Here is a 19471-nt window from a genome sequence, read left to right on the forward strand (position 1 = left end):
TTAACATTCACTTAGAGTTTACAAAACCGACAGAAAATTAATTCTAGCAAATATATAATGCATGCTTTATCAATTAATTATTAGACAAAATTTATAAAGCTTCATCAAATAATTAATAAGACTCGTTAAGCAGACAGTGAGATTCAAATAATTTAATAAAGATCAAGTGAATTTGATCAAAAATATGTTACTGTAAACCCTAACAATATCTTCGATTCTAATAACTCGTGAAACTCTTTTCGATTATGACAAATCAAAATTAAGAAAAAAAAATGCTTTGAAAATATCTCCATCCCACTCCAGAACGCTCTTATGAATAGAGAATAAAGGTAGGCGCGTTTGCACTTTGTGCCCACAAGCAGAAGGAATCGCAGCCGCAAAATTGGGTGTCGACTTAATAGAAAGAAGAAAGCGTGAGCAAGAAAAGAACCATTTTTCTTCAATTAATTAATTACCTACTACAGGATGTGATAAGGTCGCGAAGGAAACGACATCGCACTACTTAATCTTTCTTCTGTAATTTGCTATAAAACCAAAATAACGACGAGCTTTTAATCATCCCTCCCTTTGGCTACTGCTTTCCTAATCACCGTTGAATCTTCAAAGTTGAAAGCTCCAAATTCAACTGTCCCCAGGCAGTGTGTGTATATATATATATATATATATATATATATAAAGAGCCCTTCATATGCTTCCTCCTTTTACTATGTGCAAGACAAAGATGGCAACCAACGCGGCCAGTCCCACTCGCTCCCAACAACAAGCCACCCAAAGCCCAAGAACACCCTCGTCAAGGCCCAGTCCCAGGCCCACCTCTTTCTCCGACAACCCCTCCACCTCCTACAGCAGCAACAGCGCACCCTACAGCGGCTCCACCGGCTATCGCCTCTCCTCCGACACCACCATCTCAAGCTTCTCCTCCCTCACCTCCCTCCGTGACACTCTCCCCGAAAACCCTCACATCTATGACTTCTCCGAAATCTGTGCCGCCACCAACAACTTCCTCGCCAAACGCCACTCCTCCTCCACCCCTTGCTGGCGCTGCACCCTCCGCGGCGCCGATGTCATTGTCTTCCAGCGCAAGTTCCGCCGCAAGCTCCAAACTCCACAGCTCCAGCAACTCCTCTCCGTCGTCTGCCGCAGCCACCACGTCAGCATCATCAAGCTCCTCGGCGCCTCCGTCTCCGGCGACCACATCTACCTCGTCTACGACTTCGTCAACAACGGCGCCACCCTCTCCGACTGCCTCCGCAACAAAAACAACGTGCACTTCACCGTCCTCTCCACGTGGATGTCGCGAATGCAGGTCGCCACAGATCTCGCTCACGGCCTCGATTACATTCACAACAAGACCGGTTTGAACATCAATTTCGTCCATAACCATATCAAGAGCAGCAGCATCATCGTCACCGAGCCTTCCTTCAACGCTAGGGTTTGCCACTTCGGCGCCGCGCAGCTCTGCGGCGAAATCGAACTCGATAACCAGAAATTAGGCGAAATTAGTGAAATCGAGGAGAAATTAACATCGTCGCCGGCGAGATCCAAGCAGTTCGAGGGAGTGCGGGGGTACATGGCGCCGGAATTTCAAGCCTCCGGCGTGGCGACTCAGAAGTCTGATATATACGCTTTTGGAGTGGTGATGTTGGAGCTTTTGTCCGGGGAGGAGCCGTTGAAGTTCAAGTTCGACGAGAAGACGCGCACATTCGTGAGGACGTCGGTGATTGATGCGGCGAGGGCCGCCGTGGTCGACGGCGAAGGTAGCGTGGAGGGGAAGCTGAGGAGGTGGGTGGATCGGAGATTGAAAGATTCTTTTCCTGTTGATGTAGCTGAAAAATGGACACGTGTCGCGCTGGAGTGTGTACACGTGGATCCAGATAAGAGACCGAACATGGGACGCGTCGCTGGCAAGATCTCCAAGTTTTATTTGACGTCGAGGATCTGGTCAGATAGTATTAAGATGCCTGATATGACTGTTTCGTTGGGACCTCGATGATGAGTTCTTACTTCTTAATGTTGGCGGCTTCATTTTTTAATACAAGTTCAATTAAAGTGAGAGGTACTTTATTGAACAATATATGCGTAGGGAATTAACAATTTTTTTTTGGTTTCTCACATGGTGATTAGGTCTTGGATTGAATTGGTTTTGATGGTTCGATTGTGACGCGAGTTGTGGAATATGTATATTTTTTTTTTTTTATAAACAGTGTCTCTTTCGGAAAGATGAGCTGAATTTTATACTTGAAATTTGTAGGATGATCTTTTAGTACAACGTATGTTAGTATAAAATAAAGCATGCGTTTTATTACTTGCGACAAAGTTTGCTTGCTTTCAGTTTGAATTTCAAAGGTGGAATAAATAACTAGTGTTGGATGACACTAAAACATATATATTTCACTCATCACGTTTGCACGGGCTGAGGTAGTCTTGGTTTGGTGGTGGTATTAACTAAAATGAGGAGGTATTGATTTTGACGGGATTTCTTTCTAAAAGTAATTTAAGTTTATAAATCTTTGAGGATTAAATTATAAAAAGTCAACTTGTTCCTCTTAAAGTGTTTCGATCTAGTTGATTTTCCTCTTTCTCTTCCAAGTTCCTTCCTTCTACAATGGCAAGGGAGGGAGGACTATTTAAAAAAAGACTCTAATGCTTAGTCAAGATATGTTCTCTCATGAGTATAGTAAGTATGAAATGTTACCTACTTGCATCTGGAGCTCCGCTCTTATAAATAGACGAGGTTTGTTATCACATCGGTAAGTGTCCCCGTGATTTTCATGGATCATGGCTCAATAAGGGGGTCAGTTATCGGTTGCGGTAGTGGAGGTCATGTCCAACCTATATCGTGATTCACATGGTACACAAGCCCCCCAAGCTCTAAGTCTAGAGTAGACGAAAGAGTTTGATAGGGAGCATTCATTGCGAGCATTTTTTTTTAAGATGTGCCAACTTGAGGAAACGTATTGGCATGACCAACTTGATCGTTATCGCAGAATCAATTTTCATGGCTTGTCTTCATGGAGAGCAAGAGTCGTGATCGTAGTAAACCGATGTGAGGAGTATGATTCGAGGTTTATGACCTCGGTCAATTGACATGCCGTTTGCGTTTGGTCAAGACGAGTGTTTTTTGGACAAGGTCAAATGTGACTTTTTATTTTGGGGCATGATAACTTAAAAAGTTTAACTTTTTTTAGACAATAACATGTGGCATGCCATTTGTGGAGAGGTACAGTCAGGTCTTTTTGCGTGGTGTCTTTTTGTGTCTGGTCATAAAATCCCAAACGACAACAAGTTAAAACCTTAGTGGTGGCATTTAGTTTCCTTCACCATTTTGGTGCCCACGCTCTTCATGATTGTTTGTAATCTTTAAGATCATAACTTATGGTGGGGAGTCAAAAAGTTTCGTTTGGGTTTTTTGAGGACTATAAAACCCTGGTCTCTTTTTTTCCCACATTCACTCCTTCTATTTTCCTTTCACCTTGTCTTTGATTTCTTCCCCGGTCACCAAGTGTGCTTAGAAGGGAGTGTTGCTAGTGGAGATTGGATTTTGTTCTTTCCTTTGCTCTTGCTTGGCTATGCGACTTTTCTTCCTTGAGTTCGTTGTTCTCATTTAGGTATGCTCTATTCTAGTTTCTTCGAGTTTCTATTCTTTTCCTTCACCATGTCTTGCTATGGTTCTGATGGAGATAGTTCTCCACATGTTCCTCGCAAGTCTATGCTTGCGAAGGAGGTCCTCAGTATGATGAGGGGGTTGACGTCTTTGAACATTTTAGAAAAAAGGATGAAGTTGTTGAAAAAGAAAAAAAAAATGTATGTAAGAAAATAGAGAAGAAAAAGAAAGGTAAGGTCGAGGGTGTTAGAATAATAGGTCTTAAACAAACAAGAAAGCGAGGAAAGTATCCTTCTTGGGTACACCTGAGTTTCTAGGGAGGTTGGTACCCATTCTTCAATTTTTTTTACCACCAAATCGATTACTAATATGACGAAGAAGGTAAATCTTACTTACCACAACAGGAAGTCAAAAGTTCGAGTGATGCCGGTGACCAACCCAAGGAAAAGGCAACAAAGACTATTGAAGTCACCCATATAGTGGATTCTAACAAAGATAAGGGTCTTTGGGAGGACACTCTTGAAAAAAAAACTCCTTAGAGGTCGGATGCCGAAAAGACCACTACTGCTGGTGGCACTACCGATTCTTCCTTGAAAACATTGATCCCTTCAAAACCAAATATTGAGAAGACCACCACTGGTGGTGGTGATGCTACCAACTTGGGTGGTTCCTACGACGTGGAGAATGATACTTCTACGCCTCTAGTGGTGCCTTCAAAGAACAAGGTACTTAAGTTATTGCTTATCTTAAAGTTTTTCCTCAATTAAATGGATTGAAACTTAAGCATTTTTCTCTTTATTTCAGGGGAAACAAATCCCCCTAAATGGTGTAGAGGTATCATGATTTGTCATAATACTGATCCTCTATGTCACCTCGATCATGTGACTTCGTTGGACGATGTTAGTTCTTTATGACACTCTAATGCTAAAGGTGTTGAACTCATGCCTACCAACAAATTGCCCAATAGGTTTGATGTCAGGATGATGGATTTCATTGGGGTAAATGAGAGCATGGATGCTTCAGATATGTTTCTTTTTCGAACGCTATCTAGTATTCATTATTAGAGGTTTAAATTTTTCAATGTGGGAGCAAGATTGGAGTTAAGTGTCAAGGAGAGAAAAAAAGATGATTGAGGCTCTCAATGAGAAGAATGAGGTCATCCCCACTAAACTTGGCATCATTGAGAGCCTTGAACAAAAAATTACTGATCATGAAAAGATGGTCTTCGTTAAGTGCATCAAGAATGAGAAGTTGTTCTCTGATGTGGAGAACCTGAACCAGAAGTTCAACGAGGCTTTAAAGGATTTAGCAGAGAGCAAGAAAACGACTATTACTTTAAACGAACAACTTATCATTAAAGAGAACAAGGTCAAGGCTAAGAGAGAAGGTTGATCTACTGAAGGAAAAAAGTTTTACTGAGGAGGCTCTTCCTTCTATTCAGAAGACAACCGTCATGCTTGAGGAGGAGAAAGAGAAGGTGAGTGCTCAAAAGACAACTCTTGATCAAGTCTTCATGATGGGGCACCAGGATGGTTTCCAAAAACCCTATAACCACCTTTGTGGCCACCTCTCTCTCCATAATATCCGCACGATTGGAATTGTTTCCCTAGATGAAATCGTTTAGGCATCATTTTTCAACCAATTCTTCTATCTTGTCCTTGAAAACTATGCCTTTCTTTGTAGAATGACCATAGTTTGGATGGAAGCCACATGGCTTGGTACGATTTGCCTAACTATGGGAGCCCACTGGTGGGGGAAGCGCAAGTATCTCTACATTGAAGGCTTCCTCCAATATACGTGCTCGAATTTTCGTAATATGGTGTACATTGCAAACTTCAATTGTCTCGGTTGTTTTTAAAAATATTTTTCTTTCATGGGCTTTATTTCTTCTTTGTTGGAGTTGGGTTTCTTTTGGTTGCCTCCTCTGACTTTATCTCGATACTTGGACAACTCTTCCATTTGGATAAACCTTAACTGCTCGATGTCTCATCTCGCCTATATTTGTTGGTCTTTTCTTACAAAGACTATCCTCAAATGGTCTAGGCTTGAGTGTAGCTATCATAGCATGAAGTACTACTCCAGGTTCAAGATCTCAAATCCTTACTACAATATGTGAAAATCTTTCCTTGAAATCTCATAGTGATTCGTTGTCGGCTTATCCTAGGTTTATAAGGGCTATCGATGTCATATGGTGGGGTTTACATGTGGCATACTAAGTGCTGACTCATTCAAATAACGTGTCAAATGTGTCGATCGTTCAAGGAGGGAGTTGGTGCCACCACGTCAAGGCAATACCTTTAATTGAGCCTGGGGAGACTCTAAACAAAATCTTTAGTAAATAAGTTTACCTATGTGATGTATGCTTCCAAGTTTCAATTAGGGTCAATGGTTCCATCACATCGATCAACGTTCAGAGGCTTCCACCTCAAGGGTAAGGGAATGTCGAGGATTCCATAAACAAAGGGATATCATTGATGTTGCTCAACAGATTGACTCTGGGACCTCTACTATGATCGTTCCATGGTGTTCATTTGATGGTTGGTGTCATGTGACGGGTGTTCTCCTTCTGTTTCAGTGGGTTGGTGCGAATTGAATGTTGTAACTGGGCTTGGAAGAGATCATTTTCTTCTTGTGGTGCCATTTCTTCTTCGTTCTTCTTTTGGAGCGCTTCCAATTGCTCTATAAAACCTTGTATTATAAAGCTTTCCTCCATGGTAGCCGATCATAATTCCAAATCCTGGTCGCTACCATATAACTTGTGACCGAAGAAAATTTCACATCGGCCCTACAGTGGGCACTAAATGTTCTTACCACTCTTAAAGTGCTCCGACTTGGTTGATCTTCCTCTTCCTCCTCTGAGCTTTTTCTCCAATGGGGGGGAGTACCTGAAAAGGGATTTTGATGCTTAAGTTAGTGTACGTTCTCTACTGAGTATGAAATGTTACCTACCTGTATCTGGTGCTTCACTCCTATAAATAAGTGACGGTCATTATCACGTTGGTAATCATTCTCACGATATTTTTGGATTCACTACTAGAAAAATATTTTTTTATGATGTTGATTTAAGGTCAGTTGATAAAAAATCATCTAAGAAAGAAACGCGGTGACATTTTGTAAATAAATACAACTATTCTACGACGTTTTGCGAAAATCGTCTTAGAATGGTTGTCATTCTAAGACGGTTTTACAAAACCATCTTAAAAGATTTTTGGTTGTTTTTAATGTCTTCCTCTACTCTTTCGCGCCTCTCTGTATTCTCATTCTCCATTTTACTCTCTATACTCAAGGACAACCTTTTGTGTTTCTATTGTGCTAGGGTTTTTGCATCTTCCACCTCCATCACAATGAAACCAAGCTTCATCTGATTCTGATTCCCCTTTGCTCCTTCTCCTTCTTAACCTTCATCTTCTCCGTCAAATGTTACCTACCTGCATCTGGTGCTCCGCTCCTATAAATAGGTGAGGGTCATTATCAGTCAATAATCATCCTTGCGATTTTTGTGGATTCATTACTAGAACAATGTTTTTTTACAACGTTGATTTAACATTGGTTGATAAAAAACCGTCTTAGAAACTATCAATCTAAGATGGTTTTGCGAAAATCATCGTAGAAGATTTTTAGTTGTTTTTAATGTCTTCCTCTACTCTCTTGTGCCTCTCTGTATTTTCACTCTCCCTCTCAGTCTATGTACTCAAGACCAACCTCTTGTGTTTCTGCCGTGCTAGGGTTTCTGCATCTTCCACCTTCATCGCAATGAAACCAAGCTTCATTTGATTTCAATTCCCCTTCGCTCCTTCTCCTTATTAACTTTCATCTTCTCCATTAGGTTCTTGCACATAAATTCCATCGTTTGGATACCCTACATAAATAACCACGAACATAAGGGAAAGGGAAAACAATTGAGAGATGAGGCACTGAGCATTGAACAATGGCATTGTTCTCTGCTTCGGCAACCGTTCTTCCTCAGAACCTCGCATTCACTTCCTCCACCAACTTATTCCCCTCTCATAGTCACTCACTTTTACATCGCTTCCTTTCATTCTCAACTCCCAAATCATCAAACCCTCGCAACTGCATTGCGATCTCTCTCCAAACCACACACGTTCAATCTGGCGTGTGCACCTCCTTCTACAACCTTTGTTATGTCGTCAACGACAACATCGACACCAACCAGATCATTCCCGCAGAGTACCTCACCCTTGTCCCTTCGAAGCCCGACGAGTACGAGAAGTTTGGCTCCTACACCCTCACTGGCATCCCTGCCACCTACCCCATGCGCTTCGTCGACCTCGGTGAGGCCAATACCAAGTATGCCATTGTCATTGGCAGTTCCAACTTTGGTCGCGGCTCCTCTCATGAGCATGCCCCTGTGGCGCTGAGCGCCTCCAGCGCCACCATAGTGTTCGCGGAGTCGTACGCTAGGATCTTCTTTCGGAACTCCATGGCCACCAGCTAGGTGTATCTATTGGAATTGGAGGGATGCCTTTTTTTTAATTAGCCTCATCAATATTCAATCAGCCTTTTAAAAAAAAAAAACACATATTGACAAACATTTACATATATATTTGTATTCCTATATGGCAATGCAATATTCATTCTCAGGTTGGAGCTGGAGGTTAGCGATGGAGATGGTGCTTGCCTTGTGCTTTTGCATGCAAATCCTTCATCTTCTTGTTTATTAGTGAGCAAAAGAAGCATAGGAATCTCCGCATGACAGAGCAAGTTACGAGGAGAAATATGGTCGAAAATGGCTTTGGCCAAACCCCTCCCATGGGGTAATTGCTTCTTTGTCTCTATCATTTTCTTTTTTCTTTATATTTACATATTATTTTATTGCCTAATTCACTTATATGAAGTTTAAAATTATTTATTTTGTACAAAACATAAATATATTTAGATCTTCTATTCAGTTCCTATTATTCTTCTCCATAGATAGAAGATTTCGAAATGATCAACTTCCTTTTTCTCCATATTATATATATATATATATATATATATATATATATATATATATATATATATATATATATAATTGTCATGCATGTATATATCAAAATATGGACTCTTTGTTTAGTGAAAGATTGCTATTATGTGAGTATATAAATGGCAATATATACATGAATGCTGATGAGGTGGAATAGCTGGAATCATTTTGGTTGCGACATTAATGAAAGTGTAATTCGAGAAAAAGGTAACTTTATTATGCGACCCTGCTTCAGCAAAATGTTATTGTACTTCAAATTTCAGATATATCTAGCAATCTGGATTTTATGTTATATTTGTTTATTATTTCAACTGATGCAATGGTGTCAAACTTATTACTACATCCATTATAACTAATATCTGATTTAAATCATATTTTAGGGAATTGACTATTTGAAGTATGATAATTGTGAAAATAATGGGATAAAAGCCACAGACAGTTATTTATGGCCTTTAAATGCAAGCAAGTATCTACATGCTTAAAATTTTATAAAAACCAGGAATGTTCACAATTTCATTTAATTTCATACATTTTGTAAAACATGTATCCACCAATGAGTGAAGCTTTATTAAAAACTGGAAGGCCAATCTTCTTCTCTATGTGTGAATGGTGAGTTAAAATATTGGTGATGATCTCATAGAGAAAGAAAGAAAAATTTTGCTCTAATTTCCCTCTAATTAAGTTGATAGAAACTGCATTATTGATTTATGATTAATTGGTTTCTCAAGCATAGGGGATGGCAAGACCCAGCAACTTGGGCCTAAACTGTGAGAAATAGTTAGAGAACAACAGCAGATATTGAGGATAACTCGAGCAGGTGAGAAGCAATGTATTTCAGTTCATATTTTACTGATCAACAATTTGACAGAGATAAACATGATAACTGAGAAAATTAAAGAAATATCAACTCTCAATGATTTATTTATTTATTTTCATTTTACTCCCTCGCAGCATGACTACCATAGCAGATGCAAATGACCAATGAGTATCTTATGCTGGACCCGGAGGATGGAATGGTAATTAAATAATTAATTAGCCTCATCACTAGTGAGTGTGTTTGGCAAGACTTTGAAGCTAACTTCTAACTTATTTGGTTAGCTTAAAAGCACATTTGACCAAATTAAAACGTTTGTAAGGGAATTTATTTTTGCAACATTTTGGTAGCGTTTTTTTTTTTACATGTGGCCTATAAGCTCCTATCTCTTTTTTTTTTCATTTTTATCCTAATTATCTTATTATAATTTTATATATATATATATATTTTCACATCATTTTATACTATACTTGTCAACTAGCTTAAAAACTACTTCTATTAAATACTTATAATTTATAATTAGCTAGTCTATTAACTTCTAGTTAATCTTTCAAGCTTTTAGTATTAGTTTTGTCAAACACATCCAAATTATTATCATGTATGCTATTAAACTTCAGAACATTGCTATTACAGAAAACTCCAATTTATTTTAGTTCCTGACATATGTCATTGCTCTTTGGATATTAGATCCTGACATGACCATAGAAGAATATCGTGCCCATTTCAGGACAATGTAATCTTCTGCTTATAACAACTATTTTCTTGTGTATAAATAGGCTCCTTTATTGGTTGGTTGTGATATTCGAGCAATGGATAATACCACATATGATCTGATAAGCAACCGAGAAGTGATTGCAGTAAACCAAGGCATGAACCAATATAAAAACTCTTCACTTTTTTTAAATGACAAAAGCATTGATTTCTTTAAGGAACTTATAAGTTACAATCTTCCCATTGGTATTGCATGCAGATAAAGAAGGAGTTCAAGGAAAGAAAGTGAAAAGTAATAACGATTTGGAGGTAATTAATTTCCTAGGTTTTCCCTTTTCTGTGTTTTTTCTAGTAAAACTGTGTGGAAGGTTCTCACTATCTTCTCTCATAATACCGTGCTCTGCTTTCATATGTCACTACAAAACTCTGACAAGCTAGGAAACAATTTTGAAGGGCAGATATCTCATCTCATCTAATTAATCTATTTACTTAAAAATTAATCTAGGTGATACATTCATTTGGCTGTCATAGAATCAATAGAAGTAAAGGAGACCAAAGCTTCAATAATGTAGTAAAGGATAAACATGGCACTCAGAATATGGAAGCTTCAGGTCTGTTTCTATTGAATATTGTCTCATGTCTGTATATACTTTACATGCCACAGATCCCTAGTATGTTTATTACAATGACCCCATGTCTATAATTTGAAAATTGATATCAAGGCTTAAAGCAATTCCTGAAATTCAGAACCCTCTTTCTCCTCTACAAGATCATAAACAACATTAGAGTTAGATTTCTGCACTCATTCTATAGTAGTTAGTGTCTTCGATCTCTCTCAGGTCTCCTCTCTCTCTCTCTCTCTCTCTCTCTCTTACTCACTTTCTCTACTTTCTAAATGTGAGATCAGTAAAACATCATCACTTTAGTTCAAAAAATCAGCACGCTCATGAATTTGGTCATAAATTATAAAAAAATTAAATTAGTCACTAATTTTGACAATTGATGGTCAATTTGGTATTTAAAATTGACATCATCAATCAATTTAGTTTCAAACATGCATTCTGATAAATAAATGACTTAATTACATTTTTTGTCTCGTATTTTCTTTTCTCAAATGTTGTCTCTATATATTTTTTAGTGAATTTGGTTTTTTATTTTTTTAATTATGCAATTTTTATCGTGGAGTATTAGAAGACTAATACGAGGATGTAACATTACTTGTTCTAATGTTATTCAACCTACTCATTTGTGATAAATATTTATGAAACTCTACATAAGATGGAAAGGAGTGCCAGAATGGATGATGCAGATTTCGGGTCATCCCCAGCATGGAAGTCTAATAATGTAAAGGTAAGAAATTATAAGGCAGAGGTAAGTGATTCTATATTGAGAAGCAATCTTTCATGACTAGTTTTTATATACATATTTTGTTCATCTTGTGCTTTTTCAGTCATGGATATGGATGCAGCAAGCGATGCATACTGAATTGAATGACAACAGCTGTTTCCGAAAGAAATGGGTATGTAATCTTATGATCTCTACCAACATGTATATTATATAATTATCAGTTCAATTGGCAACAATAAGTAGGTTTGTTGTGATCACCATGCAGATGCCATGGAAGCAGCTCATACCACTGAAAAGTGTCTCAATAAAATAAAGATGAAGAGAAAAGCAGATCAGAGGTGCATGCAGCAATATCAGTTATAGTGGCATGTGGTTAGGTCTTCGATCCCCAGGTCCGTGCGTATAGAAAAATCTATGTTAGAAGAGTTTAGTCTCTTAAATGAATCTAAATTATTTGAAGGATAAGTCTTGACTCCCATTTGGGATATCCTAACTTCACCCAAATAAAGAAGAAGAATGACTCTGAACGTGTTTTTCATATTGCAAGTGACAAAGTACAGGCTTGATGAGAAGTTTAATGAGCATGCTTTCTCAGTAGTCCAACAGGGAATTCTTGATAAAATCATTTGTAGGGGATGTGAATGTATTCATATATTTACTGTTAACAGAAAGGATTGGAACATTATTGTTTCTGCCACTTCATTTGTTGCTTTCATACAAACATGATGATGGGAGGCATGCATTATGTTCTAGTTGGATGTTGCACTTAATTTTCTCAAAATTCCATTTTAACAATGACTATAAGGCTATGAAGCGGGAAATAAAAATTTTAGGAGAACATCAAATTAAATGAGCCTTGTATCTATTTAAAGCACTCTTCTTGTTGTTTTTTTCTATTTTTATTTCAATGTGTTCATACGATTGATATAATTTCTTAGTTGATGAAAAGCTGCTTTAACTCAAAGTTAATGTTCTATAGGTTTGAGAAATCTCACTAGTCATTTCTGTCCTATTTCAGCAATTTGAAGTCTGTTTTTGATGGTGAGACAAATAAATTCTGAGTTTCAACTGTTCCCGGTGCTCATGTTGGTTTCATTAGAAAGACTGTAGAATGTAACCAATTCCTGGGCCATCCAATGTCACAGTCAAATTGGAAGAACATGATATACAAGTGAAAGGTCCTTTGGGAGAAGTTGCATTAAGTTATCCTCGAGAAGTGTTGGTTGAGAGGGAAGAGTCAGGGACTCTAAGGGTTAAAAAGGCAGTTGAAACCAGAAGGGCCAATCAAATGCATTGGGCTTTTTAGGTACTTTATTTTACTGACCTCTTTTTTTAAAATAGGATTTGGGAGTATTACATTTCCATTTTGTCTCAATACATGATGATTGCCTTTGAACCTATTTCTCATTATTTCATAACTATTTCTTAACACACTGAAAAGAAATTCGAAGAAAACCTTTATTTGATTATATAGGAAATAGGAGATGTGGCCAATGCCTGGCATATTGCGGCAATGTTTGTGGATAAATTTTGTTGTAAATTTATAACCTATCATTCATTTTTTGTTGTTGCTTTCTAATTAACCAATGCAATAATTTATTTGAGCTAGATGTTGGTGGTTATTACTTATTATTGTGTTAATTACTTGAGACAAGACTGCAGGAAAGTAGTATTACAGAATGGACGAGGTTGTCAATTAGGCGATGTTCTTGAGAGATAAGACATGAACATGGTAGTATGTGATATGTTCTATTATTTTTGTGAATTCATGGGAGAACCATGTTCTATTCTTTTTCTGTGGTTGTAGCACTCTTGTTTGTTTTTCACTTTTAATGTCTTAAACATTTTGTTGATGAAATCCTCGAGTTATCATGTTTTATTCTTGTCAACTTCACTGCTATGGTTACATTTTCTTGTCTTGGATTTATGAAATATTTCGAGGGAGAGCTCTAGTGCTTTGGTAAGGTTTCCACCTTGGCTGTGATACATGATATTGAAATATGTTTTTGCTAATTATTATTATTATTTCAACATTTATGAAACTTGTGAAGTGAAATAAATGACAGAATACATTGTGTTATAGTCAAATTTATTATTTTAAATTTTAAAAAAAATCCTTTTTTAAAAAAACATTCTAACTTAGAATCATCAATTTTAATTTAAAAAACATTCTAAGATATTTTTGAAAAAACCATCTTAAAATCTTTAATTTATTTAATTTTTTTTAAAAAAACTTATTAAATTATGGGGGACCCATGACCTCTCACCTAAGAAAAAAAAATTGAAAACACTTTTTTCTTTGATTTTACCCATTGAAAAATCTTAGCATCACACTCTCAAATACATTTTTCTAAATACACTATCTACTATCAACTATAATCTATTTAAAATTACAAAATTGTGTATCTCCCTTGTTATTTAAGAAGTCTTAAGTGGCGTTTCACTCATAGCTTTTAGTTTTTAATAAATTAGTATATCACATTTTGCATCGGGGTGAGACTAATCCAATTCTATGTATCGAGGCTGTTACTCCCAAACACAGGATTGATCCTGATATCTCTTATGTGTCTTAGGCGAAATAATAAAATAAGGCCACTATATATAAGTGTTTTAAAATATAAAAATGAAGTAGGACATATATTTTTTTTAAAATTATGTTTTATTAATTCAGTGAATAACATAATTTTAACAATTTTAAATAAGATAAATTGTATTTTTTTCATTCAATTTACTCCTATATTATTATCTGTGATTGACAAAATATCATTTTCTAATATTAAATTTACATGCATATGTTTATGTTTATTCATATACTTACTTTTAATTTTTAACTAATATTTTAGTTTGTGTGTTACAGAAGATAAATCATTATTTTATATAATTATTATTATAATTCATAATAAATATATATTTTTAAATTATATTATCATTAAATTAATAATAAATATTCTTTAAAGTTCATAATAAATAATTTTTTAAATATATAAGTTATATTTTAAATTTACTATAAATAATTTAAACTGTAATATACTGTTATTTTCAAAACAAATAGGCGATTAAGAAACTTAAGTATATAAAAAAAACAAATAAAGAGTAGTTTGAGATTATCGATTGAATTTTTTTTTTCTAATTGCAGAGAGTGTATGTAAAATGCAATTGCTAAAGATAGGAAAGATAGTGTTGCAAATTTCTAGCTAAGAGAGTGAGGAGAGTGAAAGTTTTATTATTCAAGTTAGGAAATTCAATTTATAATAGAGAAGTTGACTTCTTTATAATTTTGAGTTTTAATTTGTATTTTTTTATTTTACTTTATTAGTAAAATAAACACTTTAAGTCTATACATTATATGTCCTACTATTGATGGTAGAATGAAATAAAAAATTATTTAACATAAATTTATAAAGTTAACATATTAGAAAAAGATAACAACTAAGATATTATTACTTTATAAACACGTGTTATATTTTAATTTAGATGTAAAAAAGAAATTTGTTAAAAAAGATCACCTCTTGCTATTTACACCATTAGTTTTCCTAAGTACACCCTTCTACCTCTCAATTACCCATTACACTCTTTTTCTTGAAGAAGTACATCCTTTTTGTTTTTCAAAAATGTATTTTCAAAATTACATATATCTATTTCAAAATAATATTTTTGGAACTATGATCCATAGTTCCAGAGATATACTTTCGGAATAAGTATATATTTTCAACAAAATATCATTTAAGAATTAAGATGACTAAAGAGAAATAAAGAAAAGATAATAAGTGTTTATTTTACACTCATGTTTGTTAATCTTATTTTCATTCTATTATAAATGTTTTTTAAATCTTATCTAAAATATTATTTTCATCTTATTTTTATTATTCTTAAAATCCTAACTTTAAACTATTTTCATCATATATTCATTATATAATACTGTATTTTCATCATTATTATACAATAATTTATGTTTTCCTTCATGTGACATTACTTTTTAAGGTATTTTCATCACTAACTTCACATGGTGTTTAATACATGAATTTAATGATAAATTTACCTTGAAACGCATTGTCACATGAAGAAAAATGCAAAATATTATATAATAATAATAATAAAAATACAATATTTTATAATGAATATATGGTGAATATAGTTAAAAATTAGGGTTTAAGATTTAAAAAATAATAAAGATAAGATAAAAATAAGATTTTAGATAGAATTTAAAGAACACTAATAATAGGATGAAAATAATACTGATAAACATAGGTATAAAATTAGTGTTTATCATCTTTTTTATTTTTCGTCAGTCATCTTAATTCTTAAGTGATATTTTATTAAAAAACGCATCTATTCCAAAAGTATATTTCCAGAACTATGAATCATAGTTCCAGATTTTCAAAAAGGAAAAATAGTATATTTCTTTAAGAAAAGAGATATAATGAATAATTGAGAGGTAGAAAGAAATACAATGGTGTACTTAGAAAATGGAGGTGTAAATAGTAATATTTTTATCTATAACTATTATAAAAAGAAATAACTTGATGTCATCTTTTTTTTTAACATTTTTATCCTTAATTATTTTAATCACTACATCTTATTTTAGCTTTCAACAATAGTTACATCTTTTAAAATAAGTTACACTCAACTACACGTATAAGTAACTTTTAAGTCATAGAGTGCTTTTTTTGCCCTAGTAAATATAATACAAAACAATATTAAAAAATTACCATAGAACTATATAAAAAAAAAGTTTATTTCTGGACCCACCGAGTCATGGGCCAGGGTGGTCCACCCCCCTTCCCACCCCAGGGCCGGCCCAGCAAAAACATTTAAAACCAATAACATCACAGCAAGACCATACCTTTATTATGTGAGCTATTTATTTATTTATTAAATAGAATTTAATTTTCACTCCATGAAAGGGATAGGAAAAAAATCACATTCATAAAGAGCTTATGCTTATTTGGATTCACGATACAATCACTTTTAGAGGTTCAAAGTTATTCTTGTCCCAGATACTCATTTAACTGAGTTTTTCTCCAACATCTCTTCATCACAGTTGCATGGAAGAGTCAAGAGTGAAATCTGGTACCTCCTCAATATCATAAGATGAAGAAACACATTCAAGATAGCCTACCCTGCCATAATTCCAATAGCTGCCATAACAAGAAACCTAGCAAAACAGCTTGTCCGCCCACGCTCTACAAAGAGGTATCTAAAGGGTGAGTTTTCTTAAACTTAATTTCTTTTTCAATAACAGCTGTTCTGAAGTAACACCAAATAAGTGCTTGCTAAAATTCTTATAAAAATTTGAGGATCAAAATTGTTTAGATAGCACAAAATTACAAAATAATAGTTTGCAACTGAAAAAGTACCATAAAGAGATTTTACCTTTATTCATCAAAAGAATCCTATTTTACAATTAGCATGTTTGTGATGCAATGCAACAATGCCTCACTGAACGGTACGTTATATTTTGTCCCAAACAATTTAAAATTTTAGAAAATAAATTAAAATAAAAAATTCAATAATAAAATGAATTTATATATTTGATTAAGGAAGTAATATTAATTTTTGGTTTGACCCAAAGGATATATAAATTTCATTTACTCACTTTCAAGAATTAAGGTTTAGATATCCTAAAAAAAAAAGGTTTAGATGGTCAATTAAAGAATGGTGGTTGGAAATAACTGTGTGGCCTCAGGTCTTTAACGTCTGGGCATTTGCCTTCTTTTTTCTATGGAGATTGAGGCCCAAAAGTCACAATTAAAGAAAAATATACGGAAAATTTTAAGAGATTAATACATCAAAATAGAAAAATACCAAAAGAAACTTCAGACATAAATTTATATAACATTTTCTATAATTTCTCTCTCTCTCTCAGTATATCATGCCAATAATTTTATTTTATTGTTTTTTTTTCTCTCTTCTTATTTCTCTATTATAAAAAATTATATAAATCGTGGATTATCCGACAACCTTCCCCTCAGCAACAAAAAAAAACAAGGATGCCATGATGATATCCCGATTTCGCTAATCAAGTTATCACTTATCACTGTGATGATCGACTTGGATGTTCAACGGTGTTGTAAAGAAAAATCCTGCACCAATATTGGTCTCAATAATAAGGGGAAACTGTTACACAGCCCACTAGTCATGACTCCCTGTAAATAGTTAAGATCTTTAGATTAAGTAAGAGTCAACGCGCACCCAATTTTGAGGTGTATATGTGGAAATAAGAGAGGTGAAAAAAATAAAGGAACACAGAAAAAATAGTTAATGTGACAACAAAAAATAAAGAGAGAGATATAGAAAAAAATGAAGTGGAAGTGAGATTGAAAAGAGAACAGATGTATGTTTAACTTTTTCTTTCAAGTATGCATGTTAATTTTCATTTTTATGTGTCCTTACTTCTTACTTTTTAAGAATTGCTAGTGACTAACTTAACATCAAAATATTTTAAATAAACATGCATTGAATCACAAACACTGTGGAGCCTTGATGATGTTAAACTAATAATAGACTACCCATGAATGGTCCTCAAAACCATATTTCTTTATTCATATCAAGACTTATGTAGATATAGATTGGGAGAACTGTGTTGACACAAAAAAGTTTACAGCTAGGCAGTTTGTTTTCTTGGGAAATACATTGATTTCATAAAAATTCAGGAAACAAAGCGTGGTATCAAAATCTTTACCCAAGTCTAAGCATCGACCCTTAATCGAAAAAAAGAAAATAAAATATCGACCCTTAGCCGGGACGTTACTAACAAAATTGTTTGTCTTGGTGCATTAGACTTTGATATTTTAGCCAGACCAGTCTTAATAAATCTTCTATGATAATCAGTTTGCCATCTAATCACTCCTTTAATGAGGAGTCCAACTTGAAATTAACCTCCACTTATATATAGGAAAAGGTCAATGCTGTCTCTATAACTACCAAACTACTATATGAAAGTTAAGGCGTGAATGTGAATGAATCATGGGAGGTAGTTGATTTATTTTACAGTTCTATTTTCTTCCTTTATATATATTTGTTTAAAAATGATCTAAATTTGACTTATTTTGAAGTCCTTAATGTCTAAGAAGAAAAATTCTATATATCTTTTTATTACTTCGAGAAGTTATACCCCTAATAATGAAGTGCTTGTTTGGCTTTATATTGAATTATCAGGAGTCGTGTTAAAATATTAGCTAACATTATTTTAAGTAATTCTTCACATATTCAATTTTAAGTTGAGATATTAATTTTTAAGTTCTGGCTATATATTATTTCGATTTATGTCCCAGAGAATCTTTTTATTAATGACCAAAGATAAAAAAAAATATTAAAAAATTTAGATTAAGCACAAGGAGTACTCAAACTAAGGCAAGAGAATCTTCACATGCCACCTGTGAGCTTCCTTACAAACCATTAGATTTGCTAGATGCAGGGGGTACGGGGGGTACGGGTGTTGATTCTTTAATGTCTAGATTCCTAGTAAAAGAGAGAGGGAGGGAAATTGCATATAGGGTGTGTGTGGTTGTGAGGAGAGAATGGAAGAGAATAGGTGAGAAGAGAAAATAAGAAAAATAGGTAAGAAATTGGATGAAAAGAGAAGTGGTTTGATAAAAGAGAAATGGAGTGGAATCGAGAAGAATTATTTAAATTAAAGTGGTTTGTTAAGTAAGAAAAAGAGTATTATTACTAAAAATAATATTATGTCCTTATACTTTATATTTACTAATTTTATGATTTGCTTTTCTTTTCATCAACAAAGGAAGTTTGAACCATTAAAGAAAGTGTGTTGATTTTTTCATCAATAGCATTCTCCCTTGGCTTATCTAATGAATTCTGGGGTGGGCATTTGTCCTTTTTCTTGTTTACTATCATAAATAAATAAATAACTTATATCTCGAATCACCTTCCAATTTTTTTTCTTTTCTGAATATTTATGGGATTCATTCATTGTGCAGCTGTTTTTTCTAACCACCGTGCTGTGACTGAGACAAAATAAATGTTGACCAGCAAACCCAGTGCAGTGAAG

General features: G+C 34.5%; 1 protein-coding gene and 1 pseudogene across 1 annotated transcript; both read left to right on the forward strand.

The window, feature by feature from the left end:
- The first annotated feature begins 312 nt into the window (after positions 1-312).
- Positions 313-2219, forward strand: LOC100792694 (lysM domain receptor-like kinase 3). Its single transcript, XM_003539380.5, has one exon. The coding sequence runs from the start codon at positions 689-691 to the stop codon at positions 1991-1993; it is 1305 nt and encodes a 434-aa protein (XP_003539428.2). The 5' UTR covers positions 313-688; the 3' UTR covers positions 1994-2219.
- Positions 2220-7532: 5313 nt separating this feature from the next.
- LOC102661146 (3-isopropylmalate dehydratase small subunit 1-like) lies at positions 7533-8102 on the forward strand (annotated as a pseudogene).
- Positions 8103-19471: the final 11369 nt, after the last annotated feature.

The sequence above is a fragment of the Glycine max genome, chromosome 12 (assembly GCF_000004515.6).
Source record: "Glycine max cultivar Williams 82 chromosome 12, Glycine_max_v4.0, whole genome shotgun sequence".
Classification (NCBI taxonomy): domain Eukaryota; kingdom Viridiplantae; phylum Streptophyta; class Magnoliopsida; order Fabales; family Fabaceae; genus Glycine; species Glycine max.